The sequence below is a fragment of the Gorilla gorilla genome, chromosome 14, assembly GCF_029281585.2.
Source record: "Gorilla gorilla gorilla isolate KB3781 chromosome 14, NHGRI_mGorGor1-v2.1_pri, whole genome shotgun sequence".
Classification (NCBI taxonomy): Eukaryota; Metazoa; Chordata; class Mammalia; order Primates; family Hominidae; genus Gorilla; species Gorilla gorilla.
Window position 1 is genome coordinate 123,371,084 of NC_073238.2, and position 26,609 is coordinate 123,397,692.

General features: G+C 38.6%; 1 protein-coding gene across 1 annotated transcript in view; it reads left to right on the forward strand.

Annotated features, from left to right (window-relative positions):
* The window catches only part of MYO16 (myosin XVI), a 583,910-nt gene that overhangs the window by 10,090 nt on the left and 547,211 nt on the right, over window positions 1-26,609 (forward strand). Inside the window, exon 2 of the mRNA XM_019039479.4 lies at window positions 26,101-26,364. Within this exon, the coding sequence (XP_018895024.4) occupies window positions 26,101-26,364 (264 nt within the window). The remainder of the gene's footprint in view (window positions 1-26,100; window positions 26,365-26,609) is intronic.

Consider the following 26,609-nt stretch of genomic DNA (forward strand, 5'->3'; position numbering starts at 1 on the left):
TAGAGAACACATGGGAAGGAGCAGTGGCACAGTCTCGGAGGCCAGGTAGGTGGCTCTTAGGATGACCCACATGGGTGAAGAGTTTGTGTTGGTGATTGACCTGAGCATGGAGAAAACTGGATGAATTTGAAAAAGACTTCAGTACCAGGACCTTAAGGCCTTGGGACGACTTCGGCATTGTGGAGTATACAATAAATGGAATATTCAAGGCAGTTAGGTTTGTGTGTGAACAGCTATGTGCATGGTGTTACTAAGCTTCAGATGGGAAGAGCAGGCTTGGGCGTGCCAAGTCCCATGGTATGCAAGAAGAGCTGTCCCGTATGTAGCCATAGACACACAGCTGCAGCTCAGGTGAGAGATGCCTATTTGAAATAGGCATGGGAGTTGTTAGCATACTGGTTTCATTTAAGCCGCAGGAGGAAAGGAAATAGGTGACAAGGAAACAGATGGCTCAGGTCAGAAATTTTAGAAGGGCAGATAAAGGATGAGTGGTTTGCAAAGGAGTTAAGATGTCTTCAATCAACAGCTCAGGTAACACTGTGTCAAGAGGCAGGGTCTGCTAAGCAGGCTGGCATGAAGTGAGAAGATCACAGTGCAGGCAGGAGCAGCATCCTCTGGAGTAATCGATGAGGAGGCCATTAGTGATGTAGACATAGAGCAGGGCCAGGGGAGAGGAGGGAGGAGTTCTTGCAATGACTTGAGCTGCAATTGGAAGGGAATGAAGAGTACAGAACACATATGAGCTTTGGCTACTAAAAGGAAAAATACACACAGGGCAGTTGGTGGAGGAGGTTGTGCCACTCCAAAATGCTTTATTTTTTTGGAGAGGAAACACATGAGCAATTTTAAATTTACTGCAGCAAAAGTAGGTCACATGTGCTGATATGTGCATCTTCTTCCTCATCTTTGGAAAGTGAAACCCACCTATCCTTTCACATTCACCCTCTGCCGGTGGTCCAAAGCCCTCAACAATTTGTCCTATATTTACAGAGAGTGAACCAAAAATCATCAAAGGCCATGTGTTGGGCCTGGGTTTTGTTTTTAAAACTTTTGGCATGCTACAATGGTTTGAGAAACTGGGATAATGGTAACGACAACCATAAGAGCAACAAGACAGGTTTGGTTGAGGTTTGACATAAAGGAAACTTTGTTTTTCACTAATTTTCATAAATTAATGCTAGAATAGAACACACAACATCATGGTTTAAGAGTGACTGTTCTGTCAAAATGAGCCTTCTTGGCAGTACTATGAAAACCCGTTCCAAACCACAGTTCAATGATGCTTTGCTTTCTAAGGAGAAAGCTTCATACTGTGGAGTCCATTGAAATAATTCTTAAACTGGAGTTTTAAATTGACTTGTGCATTCAGAAAATGCTCAAGAGGTCACTGTTGAAATTTCAGTCAATATGTCATCTCCACATATATTTGTGGTTGCAAAAGCTTATTGGACGCTGCTCGATACTTTAAAACAAGATAAGAATGCAAACGGAAATTTGAGACAACCTTGTGTGAATCAATGCTGCATTCTAACTACTCTACCATTTTGGTTAGTTCAGCTTAACACAGTCTTTTGCTAACAGAAAGGGGTTGAGAGAAGGATAAATAAAGGCAAATAGCTTCAGGGTCTTCTGAATAAGGAAAGATGAAAGAGACTTGAGTTATTGATTATTTAGAAATGAGAAGTGACAGGAAAGGCAGGCACAAATTAACGAATGCTTTTGTGGAAATCAATTGGCCGTTCTCCTTCATTCAAGTTATTAGTAGAAAAAGAGGAAGAGAGTCGTTGAAGTGGGCCAGCAACAAATATAAGATTAATGAAAGACATTCCTCCTGCTGCCTCCTATTTTAACTATATGAAAGTCATTGCTGCAAAGTGTTATTGGGGGAAAAATGCCATTCAAAGGTTAAATTATTTCCTACATGTCTAGTTCATTACTCTCTACTCTGAACAACTTTCCTTATTAGGTTTATCTTTGGAGAACTGAGTTGAGATTGAACCCCTTCCACACAGCACTCATGAGCTGAATTTATGCAGGGCAACATTTTGCTTCACCTTTTCCATTCTTAGGGAATCCTAAATAAGTCTTAATTTCCCTTTCATCTCACAGTGATACCTAAAGCACATCACCTGTGATGTACCCACAAAATCAGTTCAAGTGAAATTCAGTAAATCATGGCCTGGCATACTTGGCCAGTGTGAGCTGTGATAACAAACACAGTCATGTAGGTTGGACAGGGAGGCAGCACATCCCTCCATGATCATTAGGGGAGACTCCACTGCTACTTATGGGACCACAGGGTCAATCCTAGGGTCTCTTAGCTACTTTGCAATTTTTATCATCACTTAACTCTTCTAGGGCTTGGTACTTAATTTCCTTATTTGAAAAATGAGGCCAATGATACCATCCCAATTCATTTCCTAGGTAGCTGTGAAAGTCAATCAATTTATTAATAACTTCTCCTTACCTTTATTCTTTCCTTTATCCATTTTGCAGTCACCCAACTATACAATCAGCTCTTACTGAGCCACTGCAGGATACAGTGCAGGTACAGGCACTGCCCGTGGCATGAGACTGTGGACGTGAAAGGACGTATTTTTTGACTGAACCCCAGTCTGCAGTCTAGTAACAACATGTGAAAGCTCTTGGAAATGTGTGATGCACCATGCAGATTGAGAGACTAGGGCAGGAATGGAGTTACTATGCTCTTCCCCACTTTAATCAGACACCTTGGTAACTTTGGGTGTTTTTGTTTGTTTTTGGAGATGAAGTCTTGCTCTGTCACCCAGACTGGAGTGGAGTGGCGTGACCTTGGTTCAAGCGATTGTCATGCCTCAGCCTCCCGAGTAGCTGAGATTACAGGCAAGCACCACCATGCCCAGCTAAGTTTCGTATTTTTAGTAGAGACAGGGTTTCACCATGTTGGCCAGGCTGGTCTCAAACTCCTGACCTCAGGTGATCTGCTCGCCTAGGCCTCCCAAAGTTCTGGGATTACAGGTGTGAGCCACCGTGCCCGGCCTTTGGGTGTTTCTTTTATCTGACTCCTCTGATTTATAGTAAGTGACAGAGGCTGGCATCTGTTCACAAGACTTCTTTTCTTTCATTTAAAAAATAATTAGTTTTATTTACTAATCATACCCCCCCAAATTTTGTCTTATTAAAAATGTTCATTATGACAGCACATAACTGAATCCCCTCAGTATTTTGTAGATTTATTTCAACACTTTGCCACTTAACTTTCTGAAAATCTGGTTCTAGATGTAACTATTCCATTATTGTTTTGGTCTATTTTGTTAAGTCAGGTTTATGGAGGTATAATTTACATACAGAACTTATTTTTAGGTGTATAGTTAAAAAAAAATTTGACAAATGAGAGACCCACCATGTAAGGGACCCACAATGAACATATAGAATATTTTTCTCACTCCAAAGAGTTCCCTTGTGTCCTTTATAGTCAATCTCCTTCCATAATCACTAGCCTCTGTCAATCACAGATCTGATTTCTGTTTTTATAGCTTTGCCTTTTCCAGAATGTCATGTAAATGAAGTTGTACAATATGTGATCTTCTGAGATTGGCTTTTAAAATTCAACATCATGCCCTTGAGATCCAGCCAAGTTGTTGTCTACCAATGCTTCTTCCTTTTAATTACTGAGTGGTATTCGGTGGTGTGGATGCACCATGGTTTGTTGAACTATTCACCTATTGAAAGACATTCTGGTTGACTGTAGCTTTTGTCTATTACAAGTAAAGTTACTATGAAGAATCCTGTACTGGTTCTTGTGTGGACGTAAGTTTTCATTTCCTTTAGTAAATGTTCAAGAGTGCAATTGCTGGGTATGGCAAGTGTGTTTAGTTGTTTAAAGAGATTGGCTTTCATTTTTCAGCGTGATGCATCTGGCAATCATCCATGTTGATGCATATATCACAGGTTTATTCCTTTTTATTGTTGAGTAGGATTCTCTTTGATGGATATATCACAGTGTGTGCACCCCATTCACTAGTTTGTGGGCATTTATTTGTTTCCAGTTTGGGGCTATTATGAGTAGAGCCTTTATAAATATTCAAAGACAAGTTTGTTTGTTTTGCATGGGCACGTGGTTTTATTTGCCTCAGGTAAACACTTAAATACTTAGGACTGGGATTTCCCTTGTATCTTGAGACACTGAAATTCTTGGCCTGCCATGGAGGATTTCACTAGCAGAAATCATAAAAATGCTGTACTCAAACCATTGTGATTTAATTATTAAGCCGTGGGATGGGAAATATTAGATAAACCATTCTACTTTCAAAAAATCTCAACTGGGCAAGTTCAACACAGAATATTTCTGGGCTTTCTCCTTCCACTGCGTCCATTATGTCCTGGGCCCAGTTTCCTGGGTCCAGCCTGGGGTTCCTCTTTCTTTACCTGGCTCTTGAGTTTCAGATCCTCAGCTCTGAGATGGGGAGAAATTCCTGAGCTCATTCTGCTTACATAATAGGCTTCTGGTTTCCATGGCTATGTGGTCTAGCAGTGTCAGCCCAGGGATGCTCCCACAGTGTCACTTTTGATGTCTTCCAGTTTCTGATTTCCAGGGTTCTTACACTCCCACCACTCCACTCCGTTTCCAGGTACCTGGTCTAAAATGGTTGGAGCATTTATTCTACCATCTATCTGTCTGTCTGTCTATCTATCTATATATCTATCTGTTTAAATTACTACAACCCATGAGCTGAAATAATAAACCTTAATCCTCTTTAACTCTGTTAACACAATGGGAAAGCTTTGCTCTTTAAATAATTAGTAGCAATGGTGTTTTTTAATGGAAGACGCATAGTCTGTTTACATTTCAAACTGCTTTGTAAAGAAGAAATTCTTAATGAACTCAAGCTCCAAATTTTAATTAACAGTCTCTAAAATGCATAGCATTTAACATCTTTTTTTTCTCATTTTCTTACCTAACATTCCCTTATCTTCATCATTGATTCAAGCATAAATGACATTTCAAAAGTATATTTAAATAATTAGTTTTCGGTAGTGTCAATGAAGGCCATAGAAAGACAAATCTGTGTTAAACCCTCACACCCATGAACAGGCCAGAAGACACTGGTTTAAAAATATAGTCTGGAGTATAGTCTGAAAATATTTTTAGGATGTTTGGTTAAGAGTGTTTGATGAAGTTAATAGTGGCAATTTTATTCCAAGAGTATAAGTAGGATAATACCAGCAGCATTCTTTACTGGTTTTATGAAAATTTAGAAGTTGCAGAGTGTTGTTTGGGCTGGTTTCTAGCAGTTCTGTGCCTTATCCCTGCACCCCCAGGAAACAGTAGCAGAGACATCAGGGGTGGGGACAAGACAAGAGGCAGTGGCCGTGACAGGTCTCCTGAGTCTTCCTTACTCATGATGAGGGCTTACTTTGGACCAGATCTAAGCTAGGTCTGGAACATCAGGCCAAGACTGATCATATAATAAAGCTGGTTTGGAGTTAAAACCAAACTTACATTGATAAGATCTGACACATTTTCATGCTACTTACAATAGTATTTGGTAAAAGAGATTGAGTCAGCAATAGTAATCAGTACACATAAAAGACGGTCATAAATGTTCTTTAATGAAGTCATGTTTCAGCAGTTCTTTTCTTGATTCCCCAGTGTCTACGATAGTTTGCAGTGTCGAAAATGACCTCTACACCTTGTAAGTTTGGTATGTACGCTGTCTCCTGTAGCTTTAAAAAGGCTCTCAATGTGATTCCTAACATTCAGAGAACTCAAACTTGCCTACTCTGTGCCCCGATCTTCCACCAACCTCCTTCCACCAACCTCCTTCCACCTCCCACAAAATAAGGAGTATGGTCTCGTTCATCTACAAGGATTCTGGGGAAAAGATCGCCAGTGGTTTTCCCCTTACCAGCTGTGACTTTGCTGAGGAAACATACTGAGTTGCAGAAGATGATGGATCAATGTTGACTGGAATTACATGGAGGGTGATAGATCAGGAGGAGGCTATGAGTGTCTGAAAGGAATGCATATGGCCTCAGGTAGCATTACCACCCAACACTGCCTATCCCACCTGTTTTATCTTCCACATCTACCTTGTACATTCTCCACCTTTCCCTATGCCAAAGACTTGACGCTGGATCCACAGAGGAAGTGGAATCAGTACCTCCAAGTTTCCCAGCTTAGACTGAACAGAGCATAAGTAGCCCTGCCCCAGGGCGCAGGAAGGTAGGGACTCAAGAGCCAGGCAGGAAACCCTCTTAGAAGTGCTTACAAGGTATGCACTTACTCCCAGCCCTGCCTCAGCTCTGCCCAAGTTTCAGGCTGACTGTAGGTGACCCCTGTCCTCTGGGGCACCACATTTTTCCTGGTTCCTTAGTTTGTGATCACATGTCTGCATGAGGAGAAAGTGGTAGCTCCCATGAAAGGAAAGTAAGAAAAAGGAGGGCTTTTTTTGTTTGTTAGTTTGATTTTCTTTTTTTCCCTTGTTAAAATTTTCTTAATGTATCTGGATTATATCATCCATGATGTAGTTTTTAGCATGCTTTTCTTTCTGTGTTCTTCAATTAATTTTTAACACATGACCAAAGATTTTAGAGGCACACAGATGAACCACATAACCCCATTTTATTAATATATTCAGAAAAATATTTTAGTTGACTCAATTCAAACTCAGCTATGAAATTGTTGTATTAAAGGGTAGTAATCAAAGTTATGGAAAAAAATCTGTTATGCATTAAGGGAATTCCTCGTGTCTCTCTTCAACTCATGATTAAGCAATTTATGTCATTCTGTAGAATTTGTAAATTGGCATTAAGCCTTCATCTTTGAATTTCAAAATTTTAGCCTTTATCAAATTTCAGATCAAAAGGCATGAAATCTAACTTGACCTTCTCCAAGCACTAAATTCTCCTTCCATCTGAGTGAACTGAGCACTCTATCTAGTCCTCTCCTTTAGATATAGGTATATTTAGGCCATTGTGCTATGAAAGTATTCTGTGACTAATCTGTCAAAAAGAGACAATATGGGTAATTTTGACGTTATTTAGAAATAATTAAATGCACCCCTTTGAAAATCACATATTGCAATATTTTCTCATTTTTACAGCTTTAAAATATATAATAGGATGAAACTTCTGCTTGTGTATATAAACTTACAGCTAGTTTAAAGAAACTGTATGCAGCTAATATCTGTAAACTATTCCAGTTGCTTGATGAACATTTCCTACTTGAAGCATTGTCAGCGAACACTATATATATGTACTCTGATACATATGAATTGATAATTGATACATTTGTATCACAGTCATATGCATGCATATATTTGCACCTCTTCTAAATCCATGGCATTTTCCCTTGTGATTGATGGTTTTACCTTTATTCTTGTCACTGCAGTTTGAAAGTTCAGAGACTTTTCTTTCTCTACCTTCTGACTCCACTTTCTCCCTTGTCACCCAGTAGGGCAATTCACCATCTCTCAAAGGTTCTTTCTCTTCATAATCCCTATCACTTACCCCGGCATTGCATTTTTTTTTTGTTTGAACTCAGACTCTCCTAACTTTCACCCAGAATTAGTGCATATGCTTCGGGAAGATGCTCCCTACCATGTCTCTCTATGAGCTGCTCTAGAAGCCTCCAGATTTTTGATGGACTCCACTATTTTTTTGTAATGCCGTTTGCAAATCTTTAATGGTTCCTGTGGCAGAACTGAAAATGATGAAACTATTTTTACTCTCTCAGAAATGTGGAGATTCCAATTCTTGTTTTAGCCTTATTTTCAACTTTTCACCCTTATGTATCTTTGCTTCTGCCAAACTGATAAGTGCTTGAAATTATCCTATAACTTCTGCCTTTCTTCCATTTTTTTCTCAACTTAAAATTGAGAAATTTTTTCTCATCTTTGAATTTAAAATTTTTAGCTGTGATTATATTTCAGATCAAAAGGCACAGAATCTCTAAGTACTAAATTCTCTTTATATATCAGTTAACTTAGCACTTTATCCATTCCTCTTTTTTAGATATAGGTGTATTTCAGTGACTATCTTCTTTATCCTACTTGGTAAACAGTATCAACGCAAAGTAACTTATTAAACTTGTAACCATCAAATGTCTAAATACAAAGCTTTGCATATAGCAAATTCCGAATAATAGATTTGAATGATTGAATACATTAGCAGATGAATGAATGATTGGATACATTAGCAGATGAATGAATGAATGAGTTCCTTTAACATGACAGGACCCTTGATATGCTCTGTAAATGCAACTGTAACCAAAACAGAGATGGCCCCTGTATTCATGAAGTTTATGGTCTATAGGGCAGAGGGAAAGGAAGAATACTGATTAAAGTCTCCCTTTCATCATAAGAGCATAATTATGTGGTGAGCCAACTGCTTTACATCAACTTTTCAGATACATTCAGATATTAAAAAGAGTACAGTGCAAGAATTGGGCTCAATGGGCCATAATGGGACAAAGATGGTTAAACTTAACTTTCATGATCCAGGAATATGCTCTCTGGTCCTTTTCTGGCTTTAATATTCCCTGGGCATGGTCAGTGGTGTCTCCATATCCCAGGAGGAGAAGCACTGAATACTGATTTTCACTGCCTCTCAGCTCTTTCTTACATGTGTGCACACTCAACCCCATGGCTATGTCTTCATGACCAGGGATTTTATCTTCTACCTTTTTATGTGTTAGTTCACAGCCAAGTGCAGAGAGGACATTCAATGAATTCTTTGTTTATGAAGAATCAACTGACTGAAGAGAATTGTTCTCATTATAAGCACAGCACATACTGAACACAAAATATGAAGCTTTCTGATATCAGAAAATGTATTATTTAAAAATAAATAATATATAATAAATATTCTATATAATACAAAATATAAACTCTCGTCCTACTTGTTGAAATAAGCTATACATTCAAAAGAGGGCAGAACTAGTTATGCCAAAGACATATGTCCTTTGGCACAAAGAAATCGATCTTTATGGATTTTTATATTACATGAGTCACTTGGTTGCCACTGACAGAAATCAACTCATAATGGTTTAAATACAAAAGGGAATGTATTGGCTTTTATATTTGCAAAATGGCCCTTATACTCAGAAAGTCTGAATGCCAGTGGCTTCACGTATTGCTGGATCAGGGGTCAGGGGATTTGACTGATATTTTCCATTCTAATTCTCTCTCTCTCTCTCTCTCTGCATCTCTTTCTCTCTCTTTTTCTGTCTCAGAAGAGATTGACCTTGACAGCAAATGGCTATATCCTCATGGGCTGATATTAAAACAACAGAGAGGGCATTAAAAAAATATTCCAGTGTCCCAGGAAGAGGAACATCACACACCAGGGCCTGTTGTGGGATGGGGGGAGGGGGGAGGGATAGCATTAGGAGCTATACCTAATGTTAAATGATGAGTTAATGGGTGCAGCACACCAATATGGCACATGTATACGTATGTAACTAACCTGCACGTTGTGCACATGTACCCTAAAACTTAAAGTATAATAAAAAAAATTCCAGTGTCCATTTATCAAACTCAAAGGAAAGATCCTGAATTGTCCCACTAGGGCCAGGTCCTACACTGGAATCAGTCATTGATTGTCAGTGTCAGAGCCACTATGGTGGGCTCAGCCCAGTTCAGATTTCCAGTCCCATGGGCAGTTGACTTGGACAACGTTTCTACTAACTTTCAGGACCACATGGAGTGACAGATATGAGGTGATTCTCCAGGGGAAGGATGCTCACAGAAAAAATAATGGAACACTCTAGATGGTTAATGAAAATGGCAGAATCTGTATAATGCAGTAGCAGGAAAATAGGAATAAGGATGGAAGATATATGGAAAAAGCTGACTTTATTTTGAATACAAATTAGTATTAACCTTCAATAAGCAAGGTAGAACCATTGACTATTTCTATACCATTTCTATACCATTATTTGTATACCATTATTATGAATTAGTATAATAACAAACATGTTTTTGAAGTCTACATAGTAGAGTGAAGTGGTGAGAGAATAAAGCCAACGGTGTTTAATGCAATAATTAAGACTTGCAATGAGGAGGGTTCTTATGTTGGACACAGAGAAACTTATCTGTGAATTGGTTTCTGTGTTCTCGCATTGATTTTTAAATTGACCTTGCAGAATTTCTTTCCTCTGAATGTGTCTTAGAAATTAATAAAAAGCGCAATGAAAATCATTAAAAACTATAAAATATATGTAAAACCTAAAAATGACAATAGAGATTTTAGCATCTTATTTTTCCCAAATGTATTTACAGTGAAAAGAAAAATAAAACAGGCATTGTAAAGCCAAAATTTAATATTAAATGTGAACTTTAGTTTTGTCTCAGGCCTTTTAGTACTGAAAATGTTCTATATCAAAAAATTAAATAGCTAATATTTTATATCAAAATAATATTTTAAATAAAATTATTGTCAAGACATATGAAAATCATGCATTTTTTTCAGTTTTACTTGCAATCATGAAATTTAAGTTACACACATACATACATACTTTTAAATTAAAAACAAAGAAATTTAAGAGAAATCATTAATATAAAGTATATGCTCGTTAGTCTTGTATCTAAAATGTGTAATGTTCATTTTGCAATGTTGCTTCAGACTCAGACTAAAGGCATCCAGGAAGCTGCCTGAATGGAGCCAGCAAGGGCTTCTGTTTCTATAGGAGGGAATCCTGTCTGAGACTGTCTGAGCACCAGAGAATTTGCCTATTAAATACCTTTCTGGCAGGAACAGTGAGCTGAGTCTCTTCCAACCGGAATTGAAGATGTTGATTAAAGATGAAATATGTAGATATGGATTCAGAGCAGAAGATCGTTCAACATTTGAGGGTTCAAAAATGTATATTTAGGGTAGAGCATCTAAATTTATTTTACTGAGTATAAAACCAAAGAGAACTTCTCTTTTGGGATATAGCCTGTTTGTGCCAGGAATCCAAGCTTGTCTGAGACTGTCTTAATTCCAAAGCATCATCGTCTCTTGGAAGAAATAGAGCAACAATTTGAGCTCTTACATCTTGAAGACGCTCAGTAGTGGAGGCATGGTGTTTAGAATGGCAGGGGTGTTTAGGAAAAGACAGGTTCTGGTGTGCAGCATATGACGCTTCATCTGAAGGCATCTGGAAACAGCCATAGGAGGCAGTTCTGATCTTAAAGGGCCAGATTTTTTAGAGAAATTGTCATCTGATAAGTCAGTAGCTACGATGGGATGTGCCAGACCCTTGGCTGATGCTTCACATGCATTTTATCATTGGATCATCCCTGTGAGGTAGACACGAGACACAGAGAGGAAAAGGAATCTGCCCAAAGTCACACAAGCAATAAATGGTTGAGTGAAGATTTGACACTGTGCAGTTGGTTCCCAGGGCAGGGCTTCAAATCAGCAGGCTCTCCAGAGCCTGGATGTAGCTGGCTGGTCTCTGCAGGGAACCTGGCCGGTGGGTGCCCTGCAGCACTCTTTGCGCTGGGGCCTTAGCACTTGGATATGACTTTGGAGCTGTCTGTGGCACAACCTGCAGGGCATAGTACACTCTGTCAGCCATAGGTTTGACTGGACAGCTGGGTCTACTGGGATAATGAAGCAGAAACATCACATCATGAGGAGAAACTTCAGTTTTATTATTACCCTGAAACGAACCCTAGAAAGAATTATGACTGTAAATCTATATCCACCGAAAGCTTTTAATCATGACCAAATCACTTGTTGTTTACGAAATATGGTAAGGGAAATAGTAAGTGTCAAAAAGCATAGATGGATGTGCAAAAAGTAAATATACCTTACATTAAACACTAATTTTTATGTCATGTGTATTTGTGTTATTTCCATTTTAAAGAGAAAATACTTACTACATTCTCTTACCAGATAAACATGCCCAAATAATTGGATGGAAACACAAGAAATGGCCTATTGATACATAATTTAAAGAATTAAGAGATAGCTGTAAACTAGTGAAATGAAAAATATTGTTGACTTTCTTGAGAAGAATTTAAATTATTTAGGTTTATTTCTCTGTCTTTCAGAGAAGTGTTTAAGTGCAGGATTATGTGTAGAACTAAATCCTCAAATATTTTAGGGCATAGCATCTATATGTTGCACACATGTAATTTCTTTCAACTATTTATTGCTCTATAAAGAGGGATATAGACCTGCAGCTTGATTACAAGGATGGTAAAATCCAGCACATTTTAAAGACTTCAGTGCTTAAGGAGGGGTTATTTTTTTTAGGCTCTGGGGGAGTAGGTTGAAATTGATTATACTCTTGTCTTTGAGAATCCACATTGTTCCTTTGTTTCATTGTCATTGTATATGCAGTAAAAAAAAAGTCTTTGGAAGAGTGTTATAACAATGGATTCTGAGAATAAAACTTCTGCTGGAGGAGTTATTAGGAGCACAGATACCAATGTGTGTGTGTGTGTGCACACGCGTTTGTGTGCGTGTGCGTGTGTGAATGTGTCTGTGTGTCTACAGCACCTGCATGTAAGCATGCTAATTCCTGAGCAACTATCTTTTAGCCTCTCAGAATTCCTAGCAAATACTTTTGTAAAATAGGGTAAACAATAAGTTGTGATGACATTATTTGTGAAATACTTCAGCTATGTATATATGTTTTTAAAGCCCCATAATGTAGCTGCTTGTGTCTTCTCACTTTCTCTCATGCTCCTACAGTGGTAAAAACACATAACATAAAATGTACCATTGCAACCATTTTGAAGTGTACAGTTCAGGAATGTTAAGTATATTCTCATTGTTATGAAACAGATTTCCTGAACATTTCATTTTGTCATTCTGAAGCTCTGTACCCATTAACGTCAACTCTCATTTTCCCTCAGTCCCTGGCAACCATCATTCTACTTTCTGCTTCTGAGTTTGACCTCTTTAGAAGCCTCATATAAGTGGAATCCTACCGTATTTATCTTTCAGTTATCAGTTTATTTCACTTAAAAAGTGTCTTCAGTATCCATCCATGTTGTGGCATGTACAAGAACCTCTTCCACTGTAGGCTAAATAATATTCCATTATACATGTATACCATGTTTTGTTTATCCATTCATCTCTGGACATCTGCTTCCACTTCTTGGCAATTTTGAATAGAGCTTTTGTGAACGTGGGTATACAAATATCTCTCCAACACCCTGCTTTCAATTATTTTGATGTATACCCAGAAGTAGCATTCTCAGATCATATGATAGTTCAATTTTTCATTTTTTGAGAATACTCCAAACTGTTTTTCACAATGGCTGCACCACTTTACAATCCCAACAGTGAGCAAGTGTTAGAATTTCTCTACATCCTCACCAATGCTTTGTATTTTCCGTTTCTTTGATAGTAGCTATTCTCTCAGATATGAGGTCATAACTTGTTGTGGTTTTGACTTGCATTTCTCTGATGATCAATGATGTTGAGCATATCTTTATATGCTTGTTGGGAATTTGTATATCATCTTTGGAAAAATATCTATTCAAGTCCTTTTCCCATTTTTAATCAGATTATTTGATTTTTTGTTGCTGAGTTCTAAGAGTTCTTTATGTGTTCTAGATATTAATCTCCTATTAGGTATATATGGGTAAATATTTTCTCCCATTCTGTAAGTTGCCTTTTCACTGTGATGCTTATGTACTTTTACGCACAGAAGTTTTCAAGTTTGCTGTAGTCTCATTCGTCTATTTTTGCTTTTTCTGTCTGTGCTTTTGGTATCATAGCTAGAATTCATTGCCAAATCCAATGTCATAAATGTCATAAAGATTTTTTCCTTGTGTTTTTTTCTAAGAGTTTTACAATTTTAGGTCTTCAATCCATTTTGAATTAATTTTGTATATAATGTAAAATAAGTCCAATTTTATTTTTTTGCATGTATGTTATTTTTGTTCTTTTATTATTATTTTTCAGTTTTGAAAACTGGTATCATTTAGTATGTTCAATCTTTGATAACATTTGTATGTATTAAAATATATTCTTCCCCCGGTGTAAAACATGAATGTTGTTAGAAAATGGAAGAGGATATATACGCTTATCACACACATGCATATATATACATATATATGTATATATATATATACACACTCTTATATAGACTGTGTCCCCTAGAAGCAGAGAATGAAGAGTCAGGTGCACATTCCTATGTATTGAGACAGCTCAACAGAGAAAACCCATAAGGGAGTGAAGGAAGCAGGGCGTAGAACAGAAAAGAGCAGAAAAACTGCGTAGTCTTTGGCAGAGTCTATTATCATTCCAATCCACTTTGCTTTAGGGTACAAATCACAGCATGGAGTGTCTCTGCTTGAGTCAAGGGGACATGTTTTTGTATCCTTGTGTAGGTCTCTCAGTGACTATGGCTTATGGGATGGGGTTAGGGTATTCCACTCCCTGGGAGGCTGAGGCTGACAGGGCAATTGTCTAGAGGAGGGGACAGCTGTGAATCCTTCCAGCCAGTACCAAGGTGACATGCTTTGGCTCTGTGTTCCCACCCAGTTCTCATCTTGAATTGCATTCCCATAATTCCCACATGTTGTGGGAGGGACCCAGTGGGAGATAATTTGAATCACGGGGGCGGTTTCCCCCATACCGTTCTCGTGCTAGGAAGTCTCACGAGATCTGATGGTTTTATCAGGGGTTTGCGTTTCTGCATCTTCCTCATTTTCTCTTGCTGCTTCCATGTAAGAAGTGCCTTTTGCCTTCCACCATGATTCTGAGGCCTCCCCAGCCATGTGGAATTGTATGTCCAATTAAACCTCTTTTCCTTCCCAGTCTTGGATACATCTTTATAAGCAGCACGAAAATTGACTAATAGAGTAAACTGGTATCAGTAGAGTGGGGTATTGCTGAAAACATACCCGAAAATGTGGAAGTAACTTTGGAACTGCATAACAGGCAGAGGTTTGAACAGTTTGGAGGGCTCAGAAGAAAACAGGAAAATGTAGGAAAGTTTGGAACTTCCTAGAGACTTGTTGAATGGCTTTGACAAAAATGCTGATAGTGATATGAACAATAAGGTCCAGGCTGAGGTGGTCTCAGATGGAGATGAGAAACTTGTTGGGAACTGGAGCAAAGGTGACTCTTGCTACGTTTTAGCAAGGAGAATGGTGGCATTTTGCCCCTACCCTAGAGAATTGTGGAACTTTGCACTTGATAGAGATGATTTAGCCCATCTGGTGGAAGAAATTTCTAAGCAGCAAAGTATGTAAGAGGTGACTTGGGTGCTGTTAAAAGCATTCCATTTTAAAAGGGAAACAGAGCATAAGAGTTCAGAAAATGTGCAGCCTGATGATGCGTACAAAAGAAAAACCCATTTTCTGAGAAGAAATTCAAGCTGACTGCAGAAATTTGCATAAGTAACAAGCAGCCGAATGTTAATCCCCAAGACAATGGAGAAAATGTCTCCAAGGCATGTCATAGGTCTTTATGATAGCCGCTCTCCTCACAGACCCAGAAGCATAGGAGAAAACAGAGGTTTCATGGGCCAGGCCCAGGGTCCCCATGTTGTGTGCAGCCTAGGGACTTGGTGTCCTGCGTCCCAGCCGCTCCAGCTATTGCTAAAAGGGGCCAAGGTCCAGCTGGGCGCATGGTTTCAGGGAGTGCAAGCCACAAACCTTGGCAGCTTCCACATGATATTGAGCCTGCAGGTACACAGAAGTCAAAAATTGGAGTTTGGGAACCTCCACCTATATTTGAGAAGATGTATGGAAATGCCTGGATGCCCAGGCAAAAGTCTGCAGCAGGGGTGTGGCCCTCATGGAGGACCTCGGCTAGGGCAGTGTGGAAGGGAAATGTGGGGTCAGAGCCTCCACTGGGGCACTGCCTAGTGGAGCTTTGGGAAGAGAGCCACCATCTTCCAGACCCCGGAATGGTAGATACATCGACAGCTTGCACCACACACCTGGAAAAGTCGCAGGCACTCAGTGCCAGCCCATGAAAGCAGCCAGGAGCCGGGGCTATACCCTGCAAAGCCACAGGGGTGGAGCTGCCCAAGACTATGGGAACCTACCTCTTGCATCAATGTGACCTGGATGTGAGACCTGGAGTCAAAGGAGATCATTTTGGAGCTTTAAAATGTGACTGCCCCACTGTATTTTAGACTTGCATGGGTTCTGTAACCCCTTTGTTTTGGCCAGTTTCTCTCATTTGGAATGGCTGTATTTACCCAATACCTGTACCAGCATTGTATCTAGGAAGTAACTAGCTTGCTTTCGATTTTACAGGCTCATAGGCAGAAGGGACTTGCCTTGTTTCAGATGAGACTTTGGACTGTGGACCTTTGGGTTAATGCTGAAATGAATTAAGACTTTGGGGGATTGTTGGGAAGGCGTGATTTGTTTTGAAATGTGAGGACAAGAGATTTGGAGGGGCTAGGGGAAGAATGATATGGTTTGGCTGTGTCCCCACCCAAATCTCATCTTGAATTGTTCTCCCATAACTCCCACATGTTGTGGGAGGCACCAGTTGGAGATAATTTGAATCATGGGAGCAGTTTCCCCCATACTACTCTCGTGGTAGTGATTAATCTCAGGAGATCTGATGGTTTTATCAGGGGTTTCCATTTTTGCATCTTCCTCATTTTCTCTCGCCACTGCCATGTTAAGAAGTGACTTTTGCCTCCTGCCATGATTCTGAGGCCTCCCCAACCGTAAGGAACTGTAAGTCCAATTAAACCTCTTTTTCTTCTCAGTCTTGTGTATGTCTTTATCAGCAACATGAAAATGGACTAATATACCAGGTCAGCGGGGGATGGGTAAAGGGCATTGGGCAGGACATCAATAGCGCCCACTTCCATATTCCAAATGTCTGAGGTCTTTGATATAAAGCATCTCCTAAATTGAAAATATAAGGAGAAGTGATTGAAACATAATTCATCCACATCAGATAAATAAATATACATTCTTACTCATAAATGATAAAGTCAATTTTGTTTTCCTTTACAGAAAATATTTCAACAATTATTTTATTTCCTTCTGTTGATTCATTTTCCTTTTGGAAAAAAGGTAGGGCAATAAGCAGCTTATTTCCATTCATGCCCATAATATACTGAACCTTTCACCAGAATCTGCTTCATTCTCAGCTTTTTGAGTTCTACTCATAAAGGGTGAATAATAACCAATAAATCCAGTACACAAATTAAAGAAAAAGCAATCAGTGAAAACAGGTACTCCATCCTAACTGTCCCGCTTCCTTGGTGCTCTATGGAGACAGCTGACTCAGCACCAGACAGCAGGCTGCCAGTGTCCACCACACATCCCTCTAAGAGGCTCACCTAAGAAGGCACATATGCCTGCTGCAGGTGAAGTTTCCAGGCCTCCTATGTTGAATATCATCTTGAACGGTCTTAACGAACCACATAATTTCATCTAGAAATGTTACTACATACTGTAGCTAAAGAAATTGCCAAACTATTTTTCTCAATAGCTGTAATATTTTAATTGTAATCATAATCTGAATTTGCTCCCTCCATTGGCTAGCTCTTTGGACCTCTGTCACCAATCAGGTGGCTGTGTTTGTGTAGAGCTTTTGCTTTGTTCTGTGTTCTGTTCCATTGGTCTAAGTGTCTATTCCTCTACCAAAGCCACAGTTAGGAAATGTCGAAGAGAGAAGGTGACCTAATAGATTTATATCCTCCAAAAATAGAGGAGAAGTTATGAAAGGTTTATTTTTATTACCTGTAATTTTTTTAATGAATGCTATATTATTTTGTGTTTGTTTAATTTTATCTGCAGCATATTTCGAGAGGTGGAAGAAATATGTATCTTGGTTGTAGGAAAGATGATTCTACATTTTATTAAATATTTCCAGTTTGCTTTTTAATTGTAATGACATTTGTAAACTTAATCAATTTTTTTTATCTTCTTACATTTTCCTATATGTTAATAAGGTGGAACATCTTTTGTTAGGTTTGAAAATGTAGCTCTCTTCTTCTGTGTGTATTTTGACTTGCATTCAGCAAAGTTCCGGACTATCACTCCTAATAGCTGACTCATAGGGTGTGTTGGTTTCTCTATGTAGCTAACAGTATTTACAATAATAACTGATTTTTTTCCTCTTCCTACCCACATTTTATGCTCCTTATTTATTTTTCTATTTTTTTCTATGCTAAGACCTTCATTTTGAGGTAGAATAGAAGCAGCAATAAAGGGCCTTCTTTTTCTAAATTTTAAACACAATTTAATGTTTTAAAATAAGCCACCCTTTCATTCTGCTGACAAACTATACATTCATGGGTTCATTTTGCTAATATGTATGCATGTAGGCTATTTGCATGTGTTTATACAAGAGATTGACCTGTAATCTCCTTTTTGGGATGGCCTCATTTTGGTATCAAGCTTATGCTTGTCTCAGAAAATGAACTGAGGTAATTTTCTTCTTTTTCTATTGTACGAAAGAACTGGATGAAAATGCAGGTTATCTCTGCCTTAAAGACAGGTTAAATCATTTGGGTCATTTTGTTTGTTTGTTTTTATTTCTGGTCTATAGATTTTTAAAAACTGATTTAATTTATACAATGATTGCATAAATTGGTTCATTTTCCACTTCTTCTTGAGTCACTTTTTGTAAGTTATATCGTTCTAGAAATTGTCAATTTCTCACGTCTTTCTTCACCTTTCCTCTTTTCTTGTTTCATTTCTATTAATTAATAGCATCATTTTATTTTCTTCTTTCTTTTTTTTGTTTCAACTTTGTGTGTGTGTGTGTGTGTGTATTTTCTAAATTCATGTGCCAGATACTTCGCTTATTGACTTTAAAACTATATTCTTTTCTAAAATGTATTTAAAGTTAATAATTTATTTCTATGAATTGCTTTAGCTTTATCCACAAAATTGTGATGGATCTCCTTTCATCAATGGTTAATTCTAAAAATGTATTATTTCTGTGATGTTTTCTTCTCTGAACCATGCTTTATGTAGAATTGGCTTTGTAAGTTTCTGAACATATGGGGAGGTATGGTTTCATTTCTTTAGTTGATATTCCATTTTCAATTATGTTAAGAAAACGCCTGTGTAATTTTGGTTCCTCAGAATTTATTGAGATTTGCTTTGCTTTATGGCCTAAGAGACAGTTAATATCATAAATCATCTATGAATTCTTGGAAAAGAACGTTTCCTGCAAATTGTCTACAAGTTTCTATAAATGTACTTAGATCAAATTTTCTGTGCTCTTAGTGTTTTGCCTCTTTAGCAATCACAGAGAGATTTGCTTAAAAATCTTGAACACTGAGAGTACCGTGGCCACAGGAAGATTTTTATTCTAGATGACATGGGGCATTTCTGGTAGTTGTACAGCAGAATAAATTTACGTATTCTTTTTTTTTTTAGTTCGTTTTCCTCTTCACTTTACTCTTTATATTTCTAGTTAGTTATAACATAATGTCTCGACATCATGACACAGTGCATAGGGTCCTCCAAACCAAGGTGCAGGGAAACCGTGTGTGTATATATATGTGTGTGTGTGTATATATATATATAATATATATATGCTATATATGATATATATATCATATATATGATAGTATACATATATATCATATTATATACATGTATAATACATATATATACACACACATACACACACACATCTATTTAGATGTCTAGGTATAGATATATGACTAGATGTCAGATATTTGCTGGCTTTCAAGTTTAGTCCTACAGAGATACGCATTCGCTGAGCAGGGGCTTCTGGCTGCAAACTTTTATCTGGAATTGCAGGATAACCATATATGTAGAATCCCTGCCACCTCCCTTGCCCCCCTAAAAAAATGTAACACTGGAGATAAGAAATCCATTACAAAGATGAGCTTCATGACACTGCCTCAGGCCAGATAATTCTGTAAGGAAGAGCAGTTAGATGGGAACACGGTGTCATCTTGCATTTCTGTAAGAGCAGGACTAAGCATTTATCTGCCACGTGTTAAGTGCTGGATTAGGTCCTAATAAAGAGTGTGATATTTCTGCCATCAACGTAATTGTCCGTTCTGCAATTTCATTCAACAACAACAGCAAAACTATTGACTACCTCCTGTTCCAGAGGCTGAAAGTAAGCAGGGGAAGAAACAGCCCAAGTTCCTGCCTTTATGGGGCTTACTAGAGCAATAAGAAAATATATAGAATTGTATTTTAGGAAATCGATTAGTATAGATATTAGTACAATGTACAGTTGAAGGATAGTAATTGATATTGTAGGAGAGCCGAGTGTGGTGGTAAATGCCTGCAGTCCCAGCTACTTGGGAGGCTGAAGTGGGAGAATCGCTTGAGGCCAGGAGTTCGAAGCTGCAGTGAGATATGATTATGCCACTGCACTCTAGCCTGGGCAACAGAGCAAGACCCCATCTCTAAAATAAATAAATAATTAGATAGGTAGCTATTGTAGAAGTATAAGAGTGATAAATACTAAGGAGAAAAATAAAGCAAGCAATAGGAATTGAAGTGTTTTTCAGGGGACATTTGCCTTGTTAAAAGGGAATTTTGAGTGACCCCCACGAGGAAGGGTATCTGTTGACCAGTCTTTAGCTGTCAGAAGTCCATTTGTTCCAACGTATAGTTTAAATCCATTGTTTCTTTGTTGACTTTCTGTCTTGATGACCTGTCTAGTGCTGTCAATGGAGTATTGGAATCCCCCACTATCATTGTGTTGTTGTTTAATTTCTTAGGTCTATTAGTAATTATTTTATAAATTTGGAAACTCCAGTGTTAGGTACATATATGTTTAGGATTGTGATATTTTCCTGTTGGACAAGGCCTTTTACCATTATATAATGTCTCTCTTTGTCTCCTTTAACTACTGTTGCTTTAAAGTTTGTTTTTTTCGGATATAAGAATAGCCACCCCTGCTTCCTTTTGGTGTCCATTTGCATGAAATGCCTTTTTCCACCCCTTTACTTTAAGTTTATGTGAGTCCTTATGTGTTAGGTGAGTCTCTTGAAGGCAGCAGATAGCTGGTTGGTGAGTTATTCTACATTCTGTACTTCTGTGTCTTTTAAGTGGAGCAATTAGGCCATTTACATTCAATGTTAATTTTGAAATGTGAGGTATCATTGCTTTCATCATGCTCGTTGTTGCCTGTGTACTTTGGTTTTGTTTTCTGTTTTTGCTTTTTAACTTGTATTTTTGTTTTATGGATCCTGTGTGCTTTATGCTTTAAAGAGGTCCTGTTTTGATGTGTTTCCATGATTTAAATCTCCTTTTAGCAGTTCTTACAGTGGTGGTTTGGTTATGGCAAATTCTCTCAGCATTGTTTGTCTGAAAACAACTGTATCCTTCCTTCATATATGATGCTTGGTTTCTCTGGATACAAAATTCTTGGCTGATAATTGTTTTGCTTGAGGAGGCTGAAGATAGGTCCCCAAGCCCTTGTAGCTTGTAGAGTTTCTGCTGAGAAATCTTCTGTTAATCTGATAGGTTTTCTTTCTTAGGTTACCTGGTGCTTCTGTCTCAGAGCTCTTAAGATTCTTTACTTCATCTTAACTTTAGATAACCTGATGACAATGTGCCTAGGTGATCTTTTTTGTGATGAATTTCCCAGGTGCTCTTTGTGCTTCTTCTATTTAGATGTCTAGGTCTCTCTCAAGGCTGGGGAAATTTTCATCAATTATTCCTCCATATATGTTTTCCAGTTTTTCAGAATTTTCTTCTTCCTCAGGTACACTGATTGTTCTTAGGTTTGGTCATTTGACATAATCCCAGACTTCTTGGAGGCTTTGTTCATATTTTCTTATTCTGTTTTCTTTGTCTTTGTTGGATTCAGTTAACTTGAAGACTTTGTCTTCAAGCTCTAAATTTCTTTCTTCTACTTGTTCACTTCTATTGCTGAGACTTTCCTGAGCATTTTGCATTTCTAAAAGCATGTCCAAAGTTTCCTAAATTTTCGATTGTTTTTTCTTTAAGCTTTCTATTTTCATGAATATTTCCCCTTTCATTTCTCATATCAGTTTTTGGATTTCCTTGCATTGGGCTTTGACTTTCTCTGGTCTCTCCCTGATTAGCTTAATAACTATCCTTCTGATTTCTTTTTCAGGTAAATCAGAGACTTCATCTTGGTTTGGATCTATTGCTGATGAACTAACGTGATTTTTTTGGGATGTTGAAGAGCCTTGTTTTGTCATATTACCAGGGTTGGTTTTCTGGTTCCTTCTCATTTGGGTAGGCTCTGTCAGAGGAAAGGTCTAGGGCTGAAGGCTGTTGTTCAGAGTCTTCTGTCCTATGGGGTGTTCCTTTGATGTAGTACTCTCCCCATTTTCCTATGGATGTGACTTCCTGTGAGCCAAACTGCAGTGATTGTTGTCTCTCTTCTGGGTCTAGCCACCCAGTGAGTCTACCCAGCTCCAGGCTGGTACTGGGGGTTGTCTGCACAGAGTCCTGTTACATAAATCATCTATGTGTCTCTCAGCCGTGGATACCAGTACCTGTTCTGGTGGAGGTGGTGAAGGCTGCAATGGACTGCATAAGTGTCCTTAGCTTTGGTGGTTTAATGTTCTATTTTTGTGCTGGTTGGCCTCCTGCCAGGAGGTGGCATTTTCCAGAAAGCTTCAGTTGTAGTAGTGTGGAGAGGGACTGGCAGTGGACGGAACCCTAGAACTTCCAAGATTAATGCCCTTTGTTTGCCACTACCAGGGTGAATAGGGAAGGACCATTAAGTGGGAGCAAGGCTAGGTGTGACTGAGCTTAGACTCTCCTTGGTTGGGTCTTGCTGTGGCTGCTTTGGGGGATGGTGGTGAGATTCCCAGGTCACTGGAGTTGTTTACCTAGGAGGATTATGGCTGCCTCTGTTGAGTCATGCAGGTTGTCAGGGAAGTGGGAGAAAGCCAGCAGTCACGGGCCAGGCAAACCTAAGGGCCGATCTCACTCCCACTGTGCCCCACACACCAACAGCCCTGAGTCTGTTCCCAGGTGGAGGGCAAGATGGGTTTGAAAACTTGCCCGAGGCTTTCCAACTTCCAGCTGCAAGAGAAAAGGGCTTTAGTTCTTTCCCTGCCTGTGAAGTCTGCATGCCTGATTCACACCCTCCCCTGAGTTCTGGCCAGGATGCTTCTCATCCTGTTCAAAAATGTTACAAAGTTCAGCTAGAGAATTCCTTCTCCCTCTGGCCACCCTCCCAATGGATCCCTGTGGTGCCAGGCAGGAATGGACTGCTTGGGGACACAGTGAGCTCCCAGGGCCTTTCTGCTGCTTCCTCTACCCATGTATTTTGCTCAGCTGTCTAACTTGACTCAGCCCCAGGTAAAGTTGGAAACTTCTCCCACAGACAGACCTTCACCTTCTCCGGCGGGGGTGTGTGTCTGGGAGAGGAGGGTCTCTCTTTCCCACTTCTGCAGTTGGGGCACTCATAGTATTTGAGGTGTCTCCCAGGTCGTGCAGGAGCAGTCCACTTCTTTCAGAGGATCTGTGGGTCCTCTCAGGATTGCTGGTTTCTTCTTGAAGTCAATCTGGAGCTAAAATTCACAATGCAAGCCTCTACATGCTACTCTGTCCACAGCTGCAATCCAGTCCTGCCTCCTGTCCACCATGATCCCCTGAATCCCTGTGTTATCTTATAGATTCTTTCTTTATTTTTTTTTTTTGAGATCAACTGGTCATATTATATATCTTATCGATTCATAGACATATACATACATGACACAGCCGACTCACTTGGACTTAGATTAAAAGAAAGTCAAAATGCCAAAAAAATTTTCAGATTACAAAAGAATCAATTTATAAACTAATGTTTTAGATCAAAACATGGGGAATTACTTAACAAAAATACATTAAAAATCAAGATTTGAGACATGAATGGATTTAAAATTTAACAATCATGGCCTTTGAGTTTTCCAAATCATAAAGGAAAATAAGAAAATTAATATAAGAGCCACCCTCTACATTCCCTCTTGACAGCCTGTGAGGGATAACTCAATGAATCATGATCTGTCACTGTGGATTTCTTAAAAGTTAATTGAAAATTTCACCAAGAGATGCTTCTTAAGAGTTACAAACTAGAGGACTGCTGTGTTTATTCAATTATCCTCAGCCATCAACTGCTGGCTAATCAACACATGGCACTCTGTGATGTTATTTGTTTTAATTCTTTAGGCTTTTTTTTGTGGCCCTGTTGATCCCCTGGGCACCTAATGACAAGCCAGAAAAGTCACAGAAGTGAAAGTGTTACAAGTATCAAAGTCAATCAATCAAGCCCTGTGCAGTTTTCTACACAGATGTGAAAGCAGAAGACATTTATGGTTCTTTATTAATGAGCTTTCTCATACAATCTGTTTCTGGCAGTGATCATAGCTTTTATCAAATAAGTGTACTCCAGAGCAATTTGTCATCGTTTCAGAACCACTGTTGTCTATTTGCGTTTAGGTTACTGGACAGGGAATATTTTATGTATAGTTAGTTGATATTTCTCACATCACTTTTATGAATACTTATGAAGAGTCTTATGAAAACATATGATACTAAAACGTATAGCTTCTGTCAAATGCAAATAAATGAACACAAAATCCCCCAACATGGCTTCTTTTTCTTCCTACATCTTATGTAAAAGTACTTATATATTCAATACCTGGCATTAGAGAATCATGGTGCTTTGGTTTGTTTCTTCTCTATGGAGCATTTTTTATTCTGTTTGTCTAATTGCCTCTTTAATCTTAGACAAGTCACAACCTCTCTCAACTTGATTTTCTTTATATGCTAAACAGGGATGTTTATGCTGGTGCACCTGGCGGCTGTGAGAATAAAGACTTGGAAAGTGTCACAAGAAACAGAAGTGGAAATAGTGTTGTCATGACTTGTTGTTCCTTCAAAGGACCAGGGCATCTTTCCAAAGATGAACTATACCCTTAGTATATAATCTTCTCGGATATGGCATATGATCAACCACATTTTGTGCCTGCATAGTTACTTTAACCTCCTTGAGACCTGATACCATAAATAGCTTAAGAATATATAAACACATCTGAATCTGTGTTTGCAAGCCAGCTTCTAGAATTTTTAATGCTTTAACATTGATTTTCTGCCAATAGTAAAATTTTAACCTAGTGGTAAATATAAGTGTTTATACAATTCCATTACAGGTGCTTTGAGTGGTGTTTATAGGAAGTACCCTTTTGAAACAAGGGGGATATTTTAAGTTTCAGAAATGGGAATTCACTTTGTTAATCACTATATAAATAAAACAAGAACCGTAGCAGCCAAAATTCTCTCCACAATTTTGAGAAATATCTCTGTGCCAACCCTCAGTCTTTATACTTAACCACAGGTTTCTTGGAAATGAATGTCACTGATGATGAGAAAAAGAGTTTAGCAATAAATTAATGAAAAATGTCCACTGTATCATATAAGGAGTTGATAGCACATATATTCTCCTGTTTTCCCCACTCTGTTGCCCAGACTGGAGTGCAGTGGTGCAATCCTAGCTCACTGCAACCTTAAACTCCTGGGCTTATGGGATCCCCCACCTCAGCCTCCAAGCAGTCGGGACTACAGCCACATGCCACCATGCCTAGCTAACTTAAAAGTTTATTTATTATTTAGTTATTTATTTATTTTTGGAGAGATGGGGGTCTTCCTATTGTTGCCCAGGCAAGTCTTAAACTCCTGGCTTCAAGTGATCCTCCCGTCTCAACCTCTCAAATCACTGGGATTACAGGCTTCAGCCATTATACTTGGCAGCATATATATTCTATTACCTTAAATTAACAGCGTCATGATTAGTCATCATGATACGCAAAAGCAAATCTATTAGGTTGTTCTGAAAAAGTTGGAATGATTTTATGCCAACATTTAACATGCAAAATTAGTATTACTCAATTAGAAGGAACTTGACACAGTGATGAAATCTGGAGGCTTTTGGGATGGATTGAAAGAAACAGGAAGAGATGGATGGTTAGTAATTGTGTTGAGCTTAACTACATATGCATGTCTAATTCCATCATTTGTTTTATTACCACAGAATCTTGAGAAACACAAGAACTATTTTTCCCCAATCTATAAAAAGGGCTTTGGATTTGCAATATCAAGTGCAAGGAGAATTGTTGCATTTATGACCTGTGCAATGGACAATATAAAATCAAGTGTGCTGTGGTGCACACTTATAGTGGTTATAATAATAGGTCTGGTGACGCTCCCCTTGCATTTCTTCCAGGTTGCTTTCAGCTATGTAACGTTTTTCGATCCCATGAGATGGAAATCGACCAGTGCTTGCTAGAGTCCCTTCCCCTTGGCCAACGGCAGCGTCTAGTGAAGCGCATGCGCTGTGAGCAAATCAAAGCCTACTATGAGCGCGAGAAGGCTTTTCAGAAGCAGGAAGGGTTCCTGAAAAGGCTGAAGCATGCGAAGAATCCGAAAGTTCACTTCAACCTCACGGACATGCTACAGGACGCGATTATCCACCACAATGACAAAGAAGGTACATGATAAGAAAGAAGGACCCGTTTTCTGATGTGATTTTTCATGATTGATTTTTGTTGGTTTGTTGTTTTTTTGATGGAGAGATGGGGCAGAAAAGTCCTTTTAAATATTGGAGGCTACTATCTTTTAACTGTTGGTATTTTTCAAGAAAAAAATGTTCTTTGCAAAGAACATCATTAAAAGTCCTACCACCTAGTAAGATAAAAAAATGTAAAAATTGTGGTGAGATTGTATTTTTTTTTT